The 21,508-nt window shown below is 38.8% G+C and overlaps 1 protein-coding gene across 1 annotated transcript in view; it reads right to left on the bottom strand.

The window, feature by feature from the left end:
* The window catches only part of PRKACB (protein kinase cAMP-activated catalytic subunit beta), a 65,264-nt gene extending 45,884 nt beyond the window's left edge, over positions 1-19,380 (bottom strand). Inside the window, exon 1 of the mRNA XM_065410137.1 lies at positions 19,185-19,380. Coding sequence (XP_065266209.1) covers positions 19,185-19,371 — 187 coding nt within the window. The 5' untranslated portion in view covers positions 19,372-19,380. The remainder of the gene's footprint in view (positions 1-19,184) is intronic.
* Positions 19,381-21,508: the final 2,128 nt, after the last annotated feature.

Below are 21,508 nucleotides of genomic sequence, written 5' to 3'. Positions count from 1 at the left end.
GTGGGTGTCGGCTAGCACAGAAATAGAAGGCAATATCACCAAAATAATTCACAACAAAAATTTCAGTCCCAGTATCGTACAATAGAGCAAAAAACTCTTTCAAAACACTGATTTGCATGAGTGAACCTAATTTAAGGTGACTGATTTTCAGCTGCACTGTAATAATTTATGAATATTATATGTTCTGTTTGATTACTATATGCATATACAGAGTTAATTCAATAGCAGGATTGTCAGGAAATGCATTCAGGAAGTTGGGGAGTTAGATCCTAAAATACACTTTTCCAACACTTCGTAGACAATGATATTAATTTTGATGCTCATGCTTGATCAACTGCAGAATTCACCTAAATGGTTTTGGACTATCAGGGCTAACGAATGCTTGGGAAGAGAGAACAATGAATGACTAAATTTAAAAGGACTCGCTCTCTCTCGGGGTGTGGGAATTGTCAGAGACACTTAACAGGAACAGACTGAGACCCAGGCCCCCCAGAGGTTAAGTGTCTGAGGTAAGCTAGACCTACCTAAGATTCTATGTAAGACAAACATGTGCAGACCTTTTGGAGGTTTTTTTAAAATCCTTTTTCTCTTGTGCTATGTTTTTTTCCTCCTGTTAAGATTAAACAATATTCTGTTTTAAGGAGACAATTTGGGTCACTGTATTCACTGCTGGTCACAAGCTCCTGAAGGGAAAAACTGCAGAGCCTGAGCCAAGTCAGGTCTGCTGGAGTAAGCACGATCAATACACAGGGTACTGCATCCTAGGACCTGGTGTAAGAGTGGGAGAATCGTGGGGATTCCACTCACAGAGATGAAGGCACGAGGTCTCACACATTGGGAGTGCACTCAGACACTACAGAGGGGGTCACAGGTACAGCTAGTACTGAACGATGACAATTTGAATTACTCTGCCTTTTTTCCCCTGCCTCCTCCACACGAACACTGAGAGATATGTATTTGTTTTTCTCAAGTACAACCCACCCACCCCCACGAGCCAACAAGCCAGAAATTTGGGGGTGGGGTGGGGGAGGGAAATCTATGGATAGGATGCATGGAAAGAAAGCAAAAATTAAACTGATCAAAACTAAACACTGAGCACTACTACAAACACCGCATCTGCTGTGCTAAATGCCAGTTTCTGCTTGGCATTTAGCATGCCCTTTATCAACACACAATTTAATTTCAATTCCAGGGACTGTGATATAATCATTTAAAATCTGCAAAGATAATCAGTGTCATAAAATGAAATATTCTATGAAATCTCTACTCTCCAACTACTGACACAATATACAAATACATACAGAGAATGCATAGGCTAATCTTGTTTCAGAAAATAATATATTTACTTAGGGTACGTCTATACTTACCCGCTGGTTCGGCGGCAAGCAATCGATCTTCTGGGATCGATTTATCGCGTCTTGTCTAGACGCGATAAATCGATCCCGGAAGTGCTCGCCGTCGACGCCGGTAATCCTGCTCTCGAGAGGAGTAGGCGGAGTCGACGGGGGAGCCTGCCTGCCGCGTGTGGACCCGCGGTAAGTACCTTTAAGTTTGAACTAAGATACTTCGACTTCAGCTACGTTATTCACGTAGCTGAAGTTGCGTATCTTAGTTCGAACTGGGGGCTTAGTGTGGACCAGCCCTTAGTTCATTCTGTGAAAAACACCAATTGCTTAATTTTATAGCCCTAGAGCTACCCTTTATACAGATAAATATGAATGTTTTATGAGTGAAACATGGTACACTAACAACTGGAAGAGCGGTATGGTCTAAATATAGGACTGGAATTCTCCAATGTTCTAAGTCCACCTCTTACACCCACTCACTCTGTGATCTTGACCAAGTCATAACCTCGCTATCTCAGTCTTCCCTCTATGAAATGGGAATAATTCGAAAACGCACGTGGCTGAAGTGTGGATTTGTTAACCCCTGTAAAAGTCTTTGGAGATGAAAACAGACATAAGTGCTAAGTATTAGGATGTCTCCCAGGAGATGAATTAGCTTTTCAATTAATCTTCTCCAAATAGAAACCAAATGACCTCACTCAACTGATAACCTCAACAAAAGCAAAATATCTGAGTTTTGACAATGTGAAAGATAGTTGGTAAAAAATAAAAACCAATGCGAGATTGGACCATGGTATGGGCAAGCTAGTCAGCTCATGCAAAGAGCTCTGTGGCTTCTAGAATTTTGGTCAGGGTCTCCCATGGTGGTCTTTTCTGGAAAGTCTCCAAAATTTTCATGGGTGGCTAGAAATAAGTGATATACACATGGTGGTTTCCTAACGGAAAAACTTCTGTTTAAATACTGCCATTTTGAAGTTAGTAAAGTAACAGAGTTTTAGGCAAACCTGTACATGTAGAACACTAGACTGAGAACTACTTAGCAATCCACAAAACATGCTCTTTGAGCCATGTAGCCTGGAGATTTCCTAGTCCTATTATGATAGACTTCCTTAAATTAGTGGGTTTAGCACTCAAGCACCATGGTGACTGGTTCAATTTAAATACAGTACCTAAATCACATCTTGAAAATTAAAATGTACAAGACACCTACTATTCATATATTGATATGAAAGACATGCAGGGGTCACACCAGCAAACTCCTTAGACAATACCATGGTAAGAAGTACAGCATTCACTCCAGGCTGCTAGGAAAAGATGCTGGGATTTTACAAGAATGCTTCCCTGAGAACCTTGCTAGTGAATTCTGTCTTTTGTATCAACTTGGGTCTTTTGGGTGCCTCATAAATTTGAAGCCCTCCTTAATTCCCAGATTTGCCTGCCAGAAGAAGTGGTTTTTGATCTCTCTCTCTCTCCCCACCCCATTGCTCCTGTACCCCAGTCCTTTTTTGGGGGGTCTCTCTCTCTCTCATGAATACTTCAGTCTCTGCCTTTCCTAGAGTTAAGATTTTCCAAGCTCTAGTGCTCAGCTTCCCCAAGCAGCAGCAGACTGAAAATGACATAATTCTGGTAAGTTTCGGAGCTGCCCACAAGATTTTGAAATAGCAGCAGTGAAATTAGCCACAGTATTGTTTTAATTTTATTCAGTTGCTGCTTCAAAAAACAACAAGCAATAGCAGGGCTCTGTGGTTATCTATAGTCTCAGAAAGACAGCTAGCTCTGCATCAATTCAGCATTTTGAATTAAGATCTTCACAACTATGGATACATCTTCACTGCAGAGTTAACCCAGACTAGCCTAGCACGGGTGAAGCAGCCTCAATGCAAATCCTACTCATGCCAGGCCTGCATAAATGTCTCCACAATAGTGCTGTATTAAAACTAGTCTGCTGGGTTCTCCCAGTCCCATGGTTCTCGCAGTCCATGAAACTGTGCCACTTTAAGTATTAATCTGCAGGTTGTGCTCTCTCTCCTGTCTACCATGGTGCTTAAGGTTGTGGCAGTGATGTGAGAACAATACTTAAAGTAAATAAACTTCCAACTGGAGTTACGTATTACTAATGAAGTTTTGAAGGTGAAAGCAAATAGCATTTGGCATCAAGAACTTTTAATTAAAATGTCATTAAGGAATTCAGTCTTCAAACCACAAAGTGTTTTGTAGGGCACCCAAATGACTTCTCTGCCTGTTTCTTTCCTGTCCACTAAACATTAAAAAAGTGTCATTTGGGGTACATTTCCCAAAATTATGCATCTTATCGATATCACACCACAGATTTACCAAAAGGCTACTATCAGGTTCAGGCCAACTGGTAGCATGGGAGGTGGATTTCTTGGATAGCATCTCTGTTCATATGTTATAGAAATGCAGCAGAAATGGGGCAGGCAAATCTGGGATGAAAATGCTAGCCAGCGTGGGTAACTTCCAGCGAAGAAGGGAGGAAGTACACAAGAAAGTACAGCCAGGTAAAATTGTAGGTTACGATTAGAGGACTAACAGAACTCAGGCTTGATTAGCCTGCCTTCTCACTGAAAAGTAGGCAGGTTGCCAGCCTAGGCTGAAGCAAAACCAAAGCTCAAGCCTATATCCTCAGTTATGCCAGCTAGCCCAGGCTTAAAGCACCCTCAAATTCATGATGGAGGCTTTTCTGTGTGGATGGACAAGGGTTAGGGACAACCACTTGGGCTAGAGCCTGAGCTAACTCTGCAGTGAAGACATACGCTATAAAGGGCCAGAATTTGTTTAAAATTCTGCAATAATTAACAGTGTAGCTTCCCTCACTAGTCAGAGCAAACACATACGGGGAATGTCTGCAGGACACCCATGTGCTGGAATACAAATACAAAACAAAAAAATTAGCAAGAGAATGGCTGGGCCAAGAATACTTCACTGCATATAACTAATAGTAAAGGGATAGCAATATTAACTAATCTAATTACACCATTCTGAACAACCTCAGATGGAGGCAGAGGGCTAAGGTAGGGAGTAAGGAGCAGAGGGAGAAAATGTAAGGGAAAAATATGAGGAACAGAGAAGGAGAGGGAGGCAGGATACAGTGATGAAGTAAGGGGGAAAGGAGAATAAAATGGCAGCTGCTGCACCCAAGGGGTAGGTAGTGGTAATTGGAACCTCTTCAATTTGCATGCTCCACACATTTAGGAATGAATTTGAAGCTGAAATGTACATAAATTGAGGAAAACAACTTTCACTTAAAGGCTCAAAATCAGAAGGCAGACAATTTGTTTTTCTTTAAATGGTCTCATTCATGAGTTTAAACTCTTGGCCTTGACAATACTGTAACCAAGTCTGTATTTGAGTCTCAGGCAGTGACATAGTTGTTAAAGGGACTCTTATTAGAGAACCCAACTATTTTCAACTGTTATGGCCCTAACGCTATAAGCAGCAATTTCTTTTTAAGATTCACTTCAAACAAAGCAGAAGCGTAATGCTCACCTCCCTAGTTTTTGAGTACGGAACTGCAATAGAGTCTTGTATAAGAAGTTGGACAGACATGTAAACCTAATAGCAGGGTAGGTGCTGTTTCTTTAGCAACCATGGAACGAAAAGCTCTTTTACTGAATTTTAAATGGAGGATGTTTGGAGACCCTTGCATAAAAAGGAAAGGGTAAATTATACTTTCTTCTCCATTCCACTATGACTTCTACAGCCAAATCGGCTTTTTCTTTGATTCTTCCATCCTGGCAGGAGTAGTGAGCTCAAATATACTTCCAATTGTGATCTTTGAGCATTATCCCTTTATTATTAATCTAATCTCTTTAGAATATATAATAGTGGTCCTCAAAATGAAAGAGGCAGTGATGCTGAAAAGGTTAAATGTTAATGTTAATAGAGTGAAACAGTACAATACAATGTGGACCTGATTTTGGGCCTTTCCAGGGAGGCAGAACCAAACACAAATTAGCTAATGCTGAACAGGCCTGACTCAAGAAACCCTGGACTTAAATTCAAGAAATGAACTTTTCTGTATATGCAACATCAATTCATATGACCACAGAGACAACCAAGACTTGTACCAGCTTTGCTTTAAGAGAAGTTTGTTGTACACTTCAGTATGTTTCAACCACTACCCTTAATAAAAAATCTAAATTTAAATATATTACAAATGAACAGTAGAGATGAAAAAGTGATTATTTTCTTCAGTTCTAACATTACAAAGAATCTAAAACTAAAAACATTAATACTTCAAACAGGATGAATATACTTTATCAAAGATTAAAAAGTCAAATCTAAAAGAAATCATATTGGTCACTTAATCCTAGGTTTAAAAAAAGGAGGCATTCATATCTAAAATGTTGCAACAAGCCCAGAATATTGAGAGTTGAAGATTTCTTGTGGGAAATATGACTGTCATGAGTTTTCACAACTCTCCCACCTAGTTTTATATCAATTCTCTTGACATCTCAAGCACTTGTTTCTACAATACAGGTACATTTTGTAGTGGTGCCCTGGAAACAGTGGCTATTTTTTTGGCTAGGTGATCTCTCTTGGGTGGAGGTTGTTTAAACTACCTGCCTATCCCAGATATATATGAATACACAACAAGCCAATCAGGTTTTCTAGTACAGACAGTAGCATTTAGCAGATAAAATGTATACACAAATTAAATTAAATTTCTATTTATTTGAGCCATCCATCCCTCAAAATTTCCCACACTAAAAGATGTGGGGCAACCCAATCTTTTTCTTTTCTAGAGTACTGTACCTTCCTGGCTCTGTACTAAGGGTTAGACTGTCTCTTGAAAACACAGAACTTAAAGAACTATCGCTTGGAGGACTTGTTGGCCTGCTGTCACAGAGACCATTATTTAAGGTTACTGTATCAGAGAACATGTGTAAAGACCTACAGGTAGCTGATCTGTGTACATCACTCACTGATTAACTTCCTGAAAGCAGGTGACATTTTTATCCCACTTCTAACACAGTACACTACATACAGTCCAAATTTACACCCTTCTTGGGATTTATTTTACTGTTAACTTAAACAGAGAGAAAAACTTCAGCCAGAGCTTGCTTTAGAACTTGCTTGTTTCTAGGGTTGCTCCTTGGAAAACCCCTCTCCCCCAGCCTATAGATACCTCTGCCTCAGATAAACACAAACTCTCATATGTGACTTCAAGCTAACAGGACAAGTCTGGTCAGGCTACCAGGGTAAATCAGTATAGAAGCTCTGCATCTCTATGTAGGGTTTCTGCATTTCACATCATGCCCAAATGCTGAAATATCCCTTGTGGAGTGTACTTTTAATCTTTAAAGGAAATGGTTGCCTACAGTAACAAATTGAGAAGTATTAGCGGTCCATTTATAGCCCTTAAATAGCACAGGGACTCTGACTTCCTGAAGGAGGAAGTCATGTGTAAATAAACAAATTTTCACATTTCTATGCACATCAAGTACACACCACAATTTGTCTTCGTCTACATGAGAAAGGGGTAGGCAGAAACTGGATAAGGCTAATTATACTGTATTGATAATAGAGCAACTACTTTAGAGAGAGAAATAGGATAAAGCCATAGTATGAGACTGTCCTGATAAGAGGAAAGGCATGAGTTGAACAGAAAAGAACTGCAAGCTCACATGCTATCCTGCTAGAAATGACTGCTGCTAGAAAAATTATCTTGCAAGTGAAAAATAAATAAGCATTGAGTTAACCAGTTCTTACAGATCCAAATTATCTGCTGGGGACTCAAGGGGATATAAGATGGTGTCTAATGTAGAAGACTGCTCTAAAGAATCTGAATAATAAGAGACAGGAAACTACAGTTAGGTATTGTGCCTTTAAATAGCATTACAAGTAGTTACCCCACACTCTTAGGGTATGTCTACATGGGGATAAAAAGCCCATGGCTAGCCTGAGTCATGCTTGTGAGGTTTGGGCTCTAGGCTGAAAAACTGCTGTCTAGACAGTCAGGCTTGGGCAGGAGCCAGAGCCCTGGGACCCTGAGAGGGTAGAGGGTCCCAGAGTTTGGACTGGAGCCCAAGCCCAAATGTCTAGACAGCAATTTTTAGCCCAGCAGTCTGAGCCCCGCAAGATCAACCCAGGCCAGCAGTGGCCGTGATGTGGCACTTCTATACTCGTATAGACATACCCTTAAGGAAGTGAAGGCAAAGTATTCATAAAAACAAACCGGCCCATGTAAAAACTGTAAGCTGGAGGAAACAACTCTTTTGACGGAGAATATTTAAGAGATGCACGAGTGATTGATTAAGCCCTGGACTTTACAAGAATGCCACAGAAGTACCCTTCTTTCTAGAAAACAAGAATAACTTTGTTTAATGTAACCATTTTCTCTCTCATACTCCAGACTAAGTGCAGTGAATTTCAGTATCTGATGACCGGGAACTCTGACACCTGTGTAGTCTCCTTAGCTGACTGCTCCTAGCATGCACTTGAGAGTTCATCTTGAATCCTACAATGTATGTTTTGATTCAGCTATTTTAGGTCCAATAGCAGATAAGTGCACCAAGTTTCTCAAACCTGGCTTGTCTGGAACTGACCCCTTCACGGCAATGAAGTACTCAGCAACCTCACGAAACAGAGCTCTCTATCTGAAAAGGCACACAAAATAAACAACTATCCTGGATGCATGAAGGACAATCAGGAATTCTATTAAATAACCTTTGTTTAGTATTGAAATAACCGTTTATCCAACCTGATCAAAGCCCAAGCTGGCTGTTAAATTTGGTATGTTCCTTCCCCATAGGGGAGCATCTCAGAGAAGGAGAAATTGTCAGAATAAGCGTTTGCCTAGTTTTGGGGTTTTTTAGTCTCAGTAAAGGTGCCAAATGACTGTCCAATCTTCCAAACAGAATAGATGGGAACTTGAATTTAAAATGTTTTACAAGTTTTGAAATAGAAAAGTTATGCTTAGGGCCCTACCAAATTCACGGCCATGAAAAACATGTCACAGACCTGTGAAATCTGGTCTCCGCCCCGTGAAATCTAGTCTTTTGTGTGCTTTTACCATGATTTCACAGAGGAGACCAGCATTTCTCAAATTGGGGGGTCCTGACCCAAAAGGGAGTTGCAGGTGGGGTTTACAAGGTTATTGGGGGGGGGGGGGTCGCAGTATTGCGACCCTTACTTCTGAGCAGTCTTCAGAGCCGGGCAGCTGGAGAGCAACAGTAGCTGGCTGGGTTCCCAGCTCTGAAGGCAGTACCCCGCCAGCAGTAGCGCAGAATAAGGGTGGCGATACCATATCATGCCTCCCTTACTTCTGCGCTGCTGCCTTCAGAGCTGGGTGCCCAGAGAATGGAGGTTGCTGATTGAGGGCCCAGCTCTGCAGGCAGCAGCGCAGAAGTAAGGCTAGTAATACCATACCATGCCATCCTTACTTCCGCGCTGCTGCTGGCAGCAGCTCTGCCTTCAGAACTGGGCGCCCGGCCAGCAGCTCTGCTCTCCAGCTGCCCAGCTCTGAAGGCAGCATTGCCACCAGCAGCAGTGCAGAAGTAAGGGGAGCAGTACTGCAACTCCCCCTACAATAACCTTTCGACCCCACCCCCCATGACTCCTTTTTCAGATCAGGATCCTTACAATTACAACACCTTGAAATTTCAGATTTAAATAGCCAAAATAATGAAATTTATGATTTTTAAAATGCTATGACATCAAATTGACCAAAATGGACTGTGAATTTGGTAGGGGCCTAGGTTATGCTGTTTCAACTATCCTACTCACCAAAAGTGACATTCACTTGATTTGGTCTTCATCAAGCACTGCTCTCTCTCCTCCAATCTCTCTGTTACTGCGTTCCCCCTGTCCATCATGCTGTCATTCAGCCTTCTTGTGATTTCTCATCTGCTCACAGCCCTCTCTTCTTTGCCTTCTCTTCCACTGATTTGGCTGTTGGCTCTCTCCACACCTCATTCTTCTCCACCCTTGACTCTTTGCCCCCTCTCCCACAGCAAGGTCCATCCTGCCACCCCACAGCCCAAGTTCACCCCCAAACCTATGTCTTTTGCACCTCCTCTCATGCTGCAAAGTGTCTCTGGTGAAAATCCATGACCAGACTGACTCCTTATACTACAAATTCATTCTCTCCTCCTTCTCTTCTTCTATCTTCTTAGCTAAACAACTTTCTCCAACTTAACTGAATCCCATGTCCTCCATCTCAGCTGTCTTTACACCACCTTTAACTCACACCTCAAACCCTCCCCACTGCTCTTCCGGCCTCTGCTTCTCTCCACACAGGATCTCACCAAGAGAAAACTGACAAAATACAATGTGACCTTGCCCCTCACCTTGGCTCACGTTTGATTAAAAAAGAGAAACAAAAGAAATAGTATTTTTCAATTCATCTCATACAAGTACTGTAGTGCAATCTCCTTATTGTGACAGTGCAACTTACAAATGTAGAATTTTTTTTATATAACTGCACTCAGAAACAAAACAATGTAAAACTTTAGTGCCTACAAGTCCACTCAGTCCCACTTCTTCTTCAGCCAATCACTAAGACAAACAAGTATGTTTACATTTACGGGAGATAATGCTGCCTGCTTATTTACAATGTCACCTGAAAGGGAGAACAAGCATTCGCATGGCACTGTTGTAGTCGGTGTTTCAAGGTATTTATGTGCCAGAAATGCTAAACATTTGTTTGCCCCTTCATGCTTCGACTTACAGATTTTATCTTTTTACAGTGCAAATATTTGTAAAAAAAAAATTAATATAAAGTGAGCACTGTACACTGGGTACTGTACAACTGGGTTGTAATTGAAATCAATATATTTGAAAACGTAGAAAAACATCCACAAATATTTATAATAAATTGATACTCTTATTGTTTAACAGTGCGATAAAACTGCAATTAATCACAATTTTGTAATCTTATGATTAATAACGGTTAATTTTTTTAATAGTCTGACAGCCCTACCTTAAACTCAAGCTAACTGCCTTGTGAGGGTATGGGTTGAAGCATGAGTGCTGTCAGTGCTGGAACTAGTAATGCAGTGGTGATGCAGCAGTTCCAGTTACATTACCTCATAATCTGCTAATCCAATCACTCTGTTTTGCTAGTCCAATTACTGTGTGTAGTTTGAGTGCTGTTTCGGAGTATGGTCAATTTTAACTCCACACACTCAAGTAGGTTACGTGGAGTGGAGCAACTAAAACATACTAACTCAAGCTAAATGTTGTAGGCAAGACAAGTCCTTCAGAAGGAAAGGGCCATGGAAAAGAAAAGGTGATGCAAATGCAGGAAGTATCTGCACCAACCAGATAGTTGTGGTAGCACTTGTATGATAGGAGCTTGAGAGATTAGCTGCCACCTCTGTTTGGGCCCCAACTTGTTCTTCCAGCTCGTGTAGTGCAATGATGGGAAAATGGCCTTAGTGAAGGCTGTGGGCCATTCTTTTGATGGGTTTGGGACTCTCTCTATGCTTGATGCAAAAGAATCTGCAGATGTAGGTTTGTGGAATCCATCCACAAACAGAATATGCAGCCTCTTTTTATTCTAATCTATGAACAAAACTTTTCAAAAAAACCAACAAAATCTATGATAAAATGCAATAAAATAACCTACTTGAGTCACAAAATTCAAAGCTGATGTAACTGACTCCATCAATCTAATTTTTGTGAAGTCACAAATCAAATTGTGGGGGGAAAAGACAGGAGGAGGAGCTACCCATCAGCCTACAAGGGGTGATGTGTGTGTGGGGTGTGTGTGTGTGTGTGTGTTAAAACACACAGAAGGGACATTACATTCTGGGCAAGATTTTTAGAACTAACAGGAGCACTCAAGGCAGACAAGGCTGTTACAGAGAAGCTAAATGAATTCTTTGTGTTGGTCTTCATTGCAGAGGATGTGAGGGAGATTTGTTTTGTTTTAGGTGACAAATCTGAGGGACTATCCTAGATTAAGGTGTCAATAGAGGTGGTTTTGGAACAAATTGATAAACTAAACACGAAGAAGTCATCAGGACAAGATGGTATTCATCCAAGTGTTCTGAAGGAACTCAAATGTGAAATTGCAAAACTTAACTGTAGTATGCTAATGTAACATCATTTTTTTTTAAAAGGCTCCATAGGCGATCCTGACAATTACAGGCCAGTAAGCCAAATTTCAGTACCAGGCAAATTGCTTAACACTACAGAAAAGAACATAATTATCCGACACATAGATGAACACGATATGTTGGGGAAGAGTCAACGTGGCTTTTGTAAAGGGAAATCATGCCTCCCCAATCTATTAGAATTCTTTGAGGGTGTCAAGAAACATGTGGACAAGGGTGATCCAGTGGATACAGTATACTTGGACTTTCAGAAAGCCCTTGACAAGGTCCCTCACCAAAGGCTCTTCAGCAAAGTAAGCAGTAATGGATAAGGAAGGTAGGTCTTCTCACAGATCAGTAACTGGTTAAAAGACAGGAATGAAGAGCGGTATGAAGAGAGGTAATTTGCCTGGGCTCCCAAGAATCTGTTTTGGGACCTGTGCTGTTCAACATATTCATAAATGATCTGGAAAAAGAGGCAAACTGCACTGCGAAAAGTTACAAACGGATCTCATGATACTGGGTGCCTGGGCAACAAAATGGGAGATGATATTCAATGTTAATAAATGCAAAGTAATGCATATTGGAAAACATAATCCAACTATACATACAAAATGGTGGGGTCTAAATTAGCTTTTTCCAAGATCTCTTTCTTGAGTGTCACTGCAGATAGTTTTCTGAAAACATCTGCTCCATGTATGGTGGCAGTCAAAAAAGCTAGGAACCATAAGGAAAGAGACAGATAATAAGACAGAAAATATCACACTACTACATAAACTGATGATACACCCACACCTGGAATACTGTGTGCCATCCTGGATGCCCCATCTCAAAAAAGATATATGAGAATTGGAAAAGGTACAGAGAAGGACAACAAAAATTATTAGGGGTATGGAACAACTTCGGTATGATGAAAAATTGAGACTGGGACTGTTCAGCTTGGTGAAGAGATGACTAAGGAGGGATATGATAGAGATCTATAAAATCATAAATGGTGTGGAGAAAGTGAATAAGGAAGTGTTATTTACCCCTTCACATAACACAAGAACCAGGGGTCACTCAATTAAATTAATAATCAGCAGGTTTAAAACAGATAAAAGGAAGTACTTCTTCACACAATGCACAGTCAACCTGGGGAACTCATTGCCAGGGGATGTTCTGAAGGCCAAACTATAAGTGGGTTCAATAAAGAATTTGATTATTTCATGGAGGATAGGTCCATCAACGGCTATTAACCAAGATGGTCATGGATGCAACCCCATGCTCTGGGTGTTTTAAGCCTCTGAGTGCCAGAAGCTTGTAGTGGACAGCAGGGTACGGATCACTCCACAATTGACCTGTTCTATTTATTCTCTCTGAAGCATCAGGCATTGGCCACTGTTGGAAGATAGGATACTGGGCTAGATGGTAATTGGTCTGACCCAGTTTGGCCATTTGTAAGTTAACTCAGCACAGGCAATTTCACATATAATTACCATGATCACATGATGCTGATCAGACTAAGTAAATATGTCTTCACATCTGCACATGCAGTGTTCTGAAATCTGGCCTTATGTTGTAAAAAAAAAAAAAAAAAACTTTATGCCAACAGGGAGCTGGCAACAAAGCATTTCATTCAGGGAAGATGCTCACAAAACAAATAATGTTACACAGAGTATCTAAACTGAAGTTATATCTGGCAGGCATGCTGTAACTTCACCTGTCTTTCCCATATCCTATGTCATCTACATGGGATAAATCTCAGCAGTAATAGTACTCTGAATACAGTAGAACCTCAGAATTATGAACACCAGAGTTATGAACCACACACCTCATTTGGAATCGGAAATACGCAATCAGGCAGCAGCAGACACACATACACAAAAAAAAGGGAAATACAGTACAGTACTGTGTTAAATGTAAACTACTAAAAAAAATAAAGAAATAAAGTGAAAGCAGCATTTTTTTCTCCATAGTAAAGTTTCAAAGCTGTATTAAGTCATTGTTCAGTTGTAAACTTTTGAAAGAATAAGCATAATGTTTTGTTCAGAGTTACAAACATTTCAGAGATATGAACAACCTCCATTCCCCAGGTGTTCGTAACTCTGAAGTTCTACTGTAATCTCAAGTAAATTTAAAGAAAAAGCTCAAGTAAGAAATAGATTATTTAAAAATTTCTCCATTCTGTAAACAACTTTCAAAACAAATTATTTTTGAGAAAGAAAATGGTGTGTATTTTGGGTTTATATATTTTGATTCAACTTTGACTGATATGCCAAAATGGAATAGACTGCCTCACAAATCTTTATCTCAATTTACATTTATATAAAAGATAATTAGCAATATTAACAATCATGAAGTTTTTGGTAAACAAATATCTGCCTGATTAATTTACTAGATATGTTGTAATTCTAAGTGCCAAATACCTTGATTTAAGTGAAACTCTCCTTCCCTCCATGAATGACCTCAACAATTCTGCTATCCCATTTAGACAGAATAAAAGCTATAGCAGAACAAGTTTGTTCATGGAATTCAGTAGTAAAAGACTAAAAATGCCCAGAATTTGAAAATTATAACTACAAAAATTTCAGAAGGCTCTCCAGTTTGAAGTACTGCTTTGCATACATTCACATAAAATTGTAATAGAACAACTTAATGAACTATACCAAAGGAAATGATAAGATTTAAATAAAGTGATTTAATTCAGGATCACATTACAAATTCCTCATCTGAAATTTGATGCCTGCTATTTATTGATTTGGAATCAGATTATTTAAAAATTATTAAAATTTAAAATATTAATTAAATCTCTATTATGCAAAGCAAAGAAGATGCATCTTCATGTTTGATACAAAACATAAACCTTTATGATTTGTCATTTTTTATTACTCATACTGACTCAATTATGAAAAAAGCTTAATATATTAATTTATTTACTGTAGAATATGTGGGAAAGATTGAGGAACAGGGTAGATTTTTTCCATATTGTGAAGACAGTATTATTAAATAAAAACAGACTGTAGTGTCATAGGTAATAAAAAGACTTACCATTCATGTTGAAAAGCTAGCTTTCAGAAACATATTGCTCATAATATTAATCCAACATTTGAGGAAGTTATGTTCATCTCTAGAAATACAAGGACTGATCCAGTAAACACACACACACACACACGCACGAACTGTAATAGATAGCACACAGAAATCCAGAAATCTTGTCTTCATTAAGAACTCCTTGAGATGTGAAACAACTATCAAATACAAAATACCAGTAGTGAACACCAGATCAATATTCAGGACGTGGATGCTTAATTTTGCTCATTAAACGACTTGTTTTCTACCCAGCATTACCTCTACATGTCTAAAGCAACTGAAAATGGCAGGGGGGGGGGGGGAAGCATTAAAAAGCCAGTATGTTTTAAAATGTTCTCAATTCTATCAAGCACTGGTTGTTTCCATGGCAACCTTAGACCAGAATTATCTGTTGAGTTCTACCCAACCAGCAGTTACTCTAAAGCTTTAATCAATCCACACAACGTACACCTCTATATTTAAGATTTAACATTTCTCCCCACAGTTAGCATTTATCCTGCTGAAGCTCTATTGTGTTTTTTCAAAGGCTTACAAGACATATATACATAAAATGCATATAACGTCTTTTAAACATATTTAGTGTCATGCTGAATCAGCATCCTAAATTAAATTCTCTCCCTTATTAATCACTCATACACTCACATTTTAATGAGAATCCCAGTACTCACATCTACTAAAACAATGTAATGTTAGTGACTCTTCTAATGAGTTGTGATACTAAGATTGCTAATATCTCATTTTTCATAATTTTGGGAAAACGGAAGGTTAGTGTGAGTAATGGAGGTAGGTGATTTGAAGACTGGGATTTGCAGCATTAAGACATATCTTAACCACTCTTATCTCCACATTAAAAAAATAGAGTAGATGCTCAACTGATCATGTTAAATTTATCTGGAACTGAAAATGAAATATACAATTCTGAATACTAAAATAATATTAATTTGGTCCTGAAGGTTTTACAACATTATAAATGTTGGCTAATGGCCAGTTTAAATTATTCAAACACATATGCACTCTGTCAATTTTCCCCCATAAAATTAAAGCTGTGCAGTATGAAGAATCAAATTTCCTCTCACAGGAATCTAAAAATTACACAAAATAATCTCATACACAATCTGAGGCTCTAAAGACACTTTTAGAAACATTTTACCTATTTTACAGATTGAAAAACTGAAACACAGAGAGGACAAATGATTTGCTCACAGTCAAACACTGAGTCAATGGCAGAGCCAGGAAGAGAACCCGGGTTCAGAATACATACCCCATTACCTTACTCATAGCACTAAACCACAAGCCTAGATAACTAATGGCACTAAAAAACCACAAAGAAGCAACTTCCTCTTTAAGTGCAGTAGTTGCATCAGAAAGTACTTTACAAAAGAGGTACAACAGAGAAACAGAGCATTCAGGACATTCCATTACAGCAGAGGGTGTTATATTAACTAAATGTACTTTAAAATCGATGCCACTTTAGTACTTAATATATTTATAAGGGTTTTCTTGTTCATGTTTCTTTCTAGAATTATAGAGTATATTTGCTTGGGAGAGTTCAGGAACAAATTACCAGGTTTGCAGAATTTGGTGTCACCTAAACAGTTAATAAGAACACAACAACTGCAGAGACACAGGTAGGAGGACATTTACGAACATTTTAAAATCCCTTATCAAAAAACTACGGTATGCTGCTTATTTAGATAAGTGCTTATCAATAAACTTAAATTTTATGCTACATTATTCTAGAACATGAAGGAAAGCTATTATGCAGCCAGATATGATCAAGACTACTCCTCTTCTACTTTCTGCTGTATTCTGTGAAAGCACAACAAGAGAGTCAAAGATTTTTAATACTTTCTTCTCAAGAGGAAAAGCAAGACAATTTTCCACTCAGGGGTAGACAGGCATTCTGACTACACCACTGCATTCACTGTTCCTATCACCCTTAGAGCCATGATAGTAGTGACTTAAGAGTCCTAAATTTACCATATAGACACAAACCCATGTGTGGCTTGGCATTATTCTTTGTCTACAGATGATCTGAACTGAGAGCAAATATTTAGAGTTAATATCTGCAAATTTCAACTTCAAATGACACACATATATCCATGACCGCTCAGCTACTAGTTCACAAACTTTGCTGATACAAAAATGCTACAACCAACGTGCATAATTATTGCTTAAAATATTACTTTAAGAACAAGCACCTGTTCACTACATTTATCATCAACAGACATGACATTCCATTTCCTCTTCAAACAAGTCATGCAATCAAGCTTGCCCTAAAATAGAGAGAAAGAGACGCTTGTACGCAAACAGGTCCCAGTTTGTGAAGATAGTAGGTCAATACCGTTTTTTCATTTTATTAAACAAATGAATAAATGACAGGGCTGCAGTATTTTTCAAGCAGTGTTCTCAACATTATAATAATTTATTGGAAGCTTGAAACAGTGTCTGATGAAATGTATTCTCTCCCTCATGTGAATATACACTTGTTTATCATAGAATCATAGATTATAGAATCATAGATTATTAGGGTTGGAAGGGACCTCAGGAGATCATCTAGTCCAACCCCCTGCTCAAAGCAAGATCAATCCCCAACTAAATCCCCAAATGGCCCCCTCAAGGATTGAACTCACAACCCTGGGTTTAGCAGGCCAACGCTCAAACCACTGAGCTATCCCTCCCTGATTTGGAGTGGTACAGACACATTTAGGGATCCTAGGGCTCAGTGGTTCATTAGGTTTGGTAGTTTCTACTCAGAGTGTCTCTCCCTCAAAACTCATTCTTCTATCAATAGATGTGGTTTCATATTAAGTTATTTTTAGAGTATCTGACTGTGCCCATACATTAATGAATTAAGCCTCACAACACAAGCGAGGGGAAGTGTAAGGACGTAGAGAAGTAGTAGCCTCATTTTACAAAGAGAGACTCTGAGGCACAGAGTAGTTAAGTGACTTGCAAAGGTTCCCATAGAGAGCTTGTGGCACAGCCAAGAATGGAACCCCTATCTCCCAATTCCCATTCTTGTGCCTTAATGACAAAGCTATCCTTCCATCTCAAAGTGTCAGATGTTTGGCCCATCCAAAACATGTGGATCTCAGGGAGAGAACAGAATCAAGAACCATTAATATCAAGGTCCTATGCTTCCATTCTGCCTCCCTTGATAAACAGCAGCATGGTTCTGACAGAGCAATACAGAGAGGGCCTACCCCAATGCCTGTGGAACCACAGTGAATTCCACATCACCGACAAGAAACCTGTGAAGTTACCTATAAAGAACAAAAAATTAGTTTGTGCCCCTTTTTTACTTTTTATGTATAAAGCTGAGCTGAAAAGTTTTACGTATCTGAGGTCATGCCATTTCTCCCCACCCTCACAACTCCAATCCTCTTGCCTGTCCATCTTCACCTGAGTTGGGAGATCTTGATTTAATTTATCTTATCTTCAATACGGGCATTAACAGCTTTCTGGTTTTCATATTTATCTTCCATTTTCCATTTTTTGAGGTTAAGGACATTCCTAATCATACACATTCATAAATTCAAATTCACAGTAGGCACATGTGTTAACTTGGCCTTTTTCACATGATGATACAATACTATGACACAAGCATATTTTGCTAAGGCCTATTACTTTCAATAGTAAAAATTGCTTGTGGTATTCCAACCCATTGCTGTATCCAAATTCATGTATGAAACTAATACAAGTTATATTTAAAAAACAATTTAAAAGTATATAATAATAAGATAATACATTATTTACTTACATTATCTATTGGAAGTTGCTCTAAAAATAGGAAATGGGGATACCATGATAATTTACTTAGATTGTGAAATACCTGATACCTCTCAACTCCACCCACCCAAAAATATGATTGCGGAAAGTATGGATACAAATTCCTAAATAAAGTGTTTGTTTTAAAGTGGAGTATGTACAGAGTAGTGATGACTATTTTGATCTCATTAACTTTATTATGGTTTTCCTAGAATTATGAACTTTGCATATTTTGTGTGATTTAGAAAGTAACGGGGAGAGAGGATGCACCCGCCTGAGCCATATTTCTGATCAAGTATGTTTTATGCAATACAAATAAATTTGCCCCTTTCTCTCCCACAAATTAAGAATATTATAAAAATCAAAATTATTGATAACTAGTGCTATAAATCAAAGTACTACACTGAATTAATTTGAAATAGTAAACTATAAATGTCTGCTCCAGTTTTAGTGTTCAAACTCTCACCATAAAATGGATTTTGAAATATCCATTAAAAATAAAAGGACACTATAAATATTAAATAAAAGCCATGTAATTAAGGACCTAATCAGCATAACATAATAGCCACCCTTCCAAAGTTTACGGCAAAGAAAACCAACAATTTAAAACAAGTAAACTATCTATTACTGCTAAAACTAGAAAATTTAGATCTGAAATACTGGGAAGAAAAGTTCACAAAAAATACATACATTAAGTTAACATTTGCCTAACAAAAAGGAAAGCAAACTCACAAGTGACACTCTGTTACCAGATACCAATGCCTTGCGAAAGAGTATCAGATTTCCACCTGCATGTTGCAATAGCTCTTTCTTTAAACCAATATTTTGTGTTATACTACAAAAAGGCTGATGGAATATACTCTAGTTTGTCTATTTACTACATAAAGTCTTTTAATTAGAATACAAACTGAATCTTGAGTATCTACAGAACACTTACTTGATCTGTCCCACAGGGCAGCAAGTTCGGAGAAATGATGGCTCTCATTTTCCAGAGCCACTTTCTGTTCTTGTAAAGAACCCTTCGAGTGCCTATGAAAAAGTCGGTTAGCAAACCCTTCAAGTTTCTGCAAAGCTGTGGATGTTCCTGTGCACTGGTTACAAGGTAGCTCCCGCTGCGCTGCCATCTATATACATTGATAATTTACTTAAAAAAAAAAACCAAACAAACCAACAAAAGACAACCTAAAAAGGAGCTGAAACAACTTACACAGAAGCTAAGAGCTATGCATGTGTCAAACTTCCTGAAAGCAATGTTTTCTAACCACTACTGCTGTTCTACTTCCTGTTAATATAAAACAGCACATTATGGTGTTTTTCTTTGCAAAACTCTTTTGTATCAGCTAAAAGGTGACAAAGAGCTGTGATATTTGCCTTAAACTCTCAGTTTAACAGCTTTTTTCATATAAAAACACATGATAATGAGATAATGAAAATACAAAACAGCATGGGATATAAAGTGGAGGAAAGAATCAGAAGCCATATAAAATTAAAAAATAGTTACCATAAACATACAAACTAAGTGAGTTGCTGGAAGAAGGCAAATGACTAGTTCTACACATCCTTCTCTTAAGATAGTTTTAGTACTACTGCAATTACATTATAACATTATGGGTAGTTAATTAAATTATGGTGTCCCTACATTTTCTACAACAGTATAATTTTCTAAGCGAGGAGGTTACTTGTTAAAACAAATGATGGTTTATACTAAACAAAAATGAACAAAGTCACCACTTTTTTCCTTTTACGTTTAGAAAGCCAAAATGGAGTAAGATACAGAATAGTTCTTGTGTATATAAGAACAAGAAGCCAGATTCTTCCAACCTTACTCATTCTGAGTTTTACCTTACCCCAAGTGTCTATCAACAAGTCAGTGGGGCCACTTGCTGAGTAAGGTATTACCCAGTGAGAGTACTGCTGGCAGATCCCAGCCCTTAGTAAAGAAATAAATCCATTTTCCAGCCATCCCAGAAGAAAAACAGAAGGCAATGGAAAGACTTAGCCTGAAACTTTATACACTTAACATATCTGGGAATACCAGGCAATATGTTGTACAGTGCTGGTCATAGTTCTTTTCTTAGTCATTTCCATTTATTTGGGAGTGCTGCTATCAGTCTTCCCCCCCCCCCCTCAAACACACCTGGTCCCAGCCAGACCCCATCACTCTCCCCTCTATGAGAGTTCAGGGGACTGTAAAAGGAGGATGGGGGGATTGGTTCCCCGGTGTACCCTTCCATAACACCTACCTGCACTGGACATTTGCCACATTTTTAAAGTTACTAAGCTGCAATATTTTAACCAAAACTCCCTGCCTACCCTATCAGATCTTGACCTGCTGTGGGGAAAGCAAACAAACAAATAAAACTCCACCCCACCCTGGCCAATCGGGCTTTGAGGGAAAAATTCCTTCCTAGGCCCTAAGAAAAAGGTGATTAGTATAGCACCCACACTAGATCATGAAGAAGAAATCCACTCCTACTCTAATTCCATTGGTGGGAGGGCAGATGCTAACCAGCTCAACTTCAGTGAGAGAAGGCTTCCCCAGAACTGCCCACGGTATAAATATTTCCACCTCCCCTGGAAGGGCAGTGGTCACACCCTTCCCGCTCTTGGTCTAGCCACTTTATGTTCCTCCCTGTGCTGTCCAGGTCAACTTTTCCTATCCTCCCCCCGTCACCAATTGCAGAAGAAAGCCCTGATAGGGACAGCAATCCCTTTTCTTCCAGTCAACTGCATACGGTTGCAGTGAGGACATTCCCTTGGCTCACAAGATAGGTGAAAGGTCAATCAGAAATGTAATGTTACCAACTCTCATGACATTGTTTATTTTAAAGCCCCAGCTCCCAGAACTACATTGGAATCTCAGTTTTCATTTTAAAGGAGTTTTTAGTATTCCTGGTTGTGTATAAAGTTTAAAAAAATCTGATCCCTAGAGACTCAAAACCAAGGCAACCAAAATTCATTACTTTTAAAACCGAATAATTATTTATTCAGTTAATCTCACATTTTTGTGTCCTGACATACAATTTTTGAACACTTGAGGTAGGCAATATTGGAAATTCATTTTTGAGAGAAAGAAGAGATATCCATCAGACAAGTCTCAGAATAGAATGTATTTTCAACGTCTAATTCATATATCAAATGTCCCTATTTAGGAAAGATGATCTAGATTGCTCAAGATATAAATAAATAATTTTTTCCACTTTCCCCTCAAAATGCTCTTCTAGTTCAAAGAGACAAAGTGGGTGAGGTAATACCTTATAT

This window comes from Emys orbicularis, chromosome 8 (genome assembly GCF_028017835.1).
Source record: "Emys orbicularis isolate rEmyOrb1 chromosome 8, rEmyOrb1.hap1, whole genome shotgun sequence".
Classification (NCBI taxonomy): Eukaryota; Metazoa; Chordata; order Testudines; family Emydidae; genus Emys; species Emys orbicularis.
The sequence above is the reverse complement of the archived record's forward strand: the minus strand, read 5'-3'. Positions and strand labels throughout refer to the sequence as shown.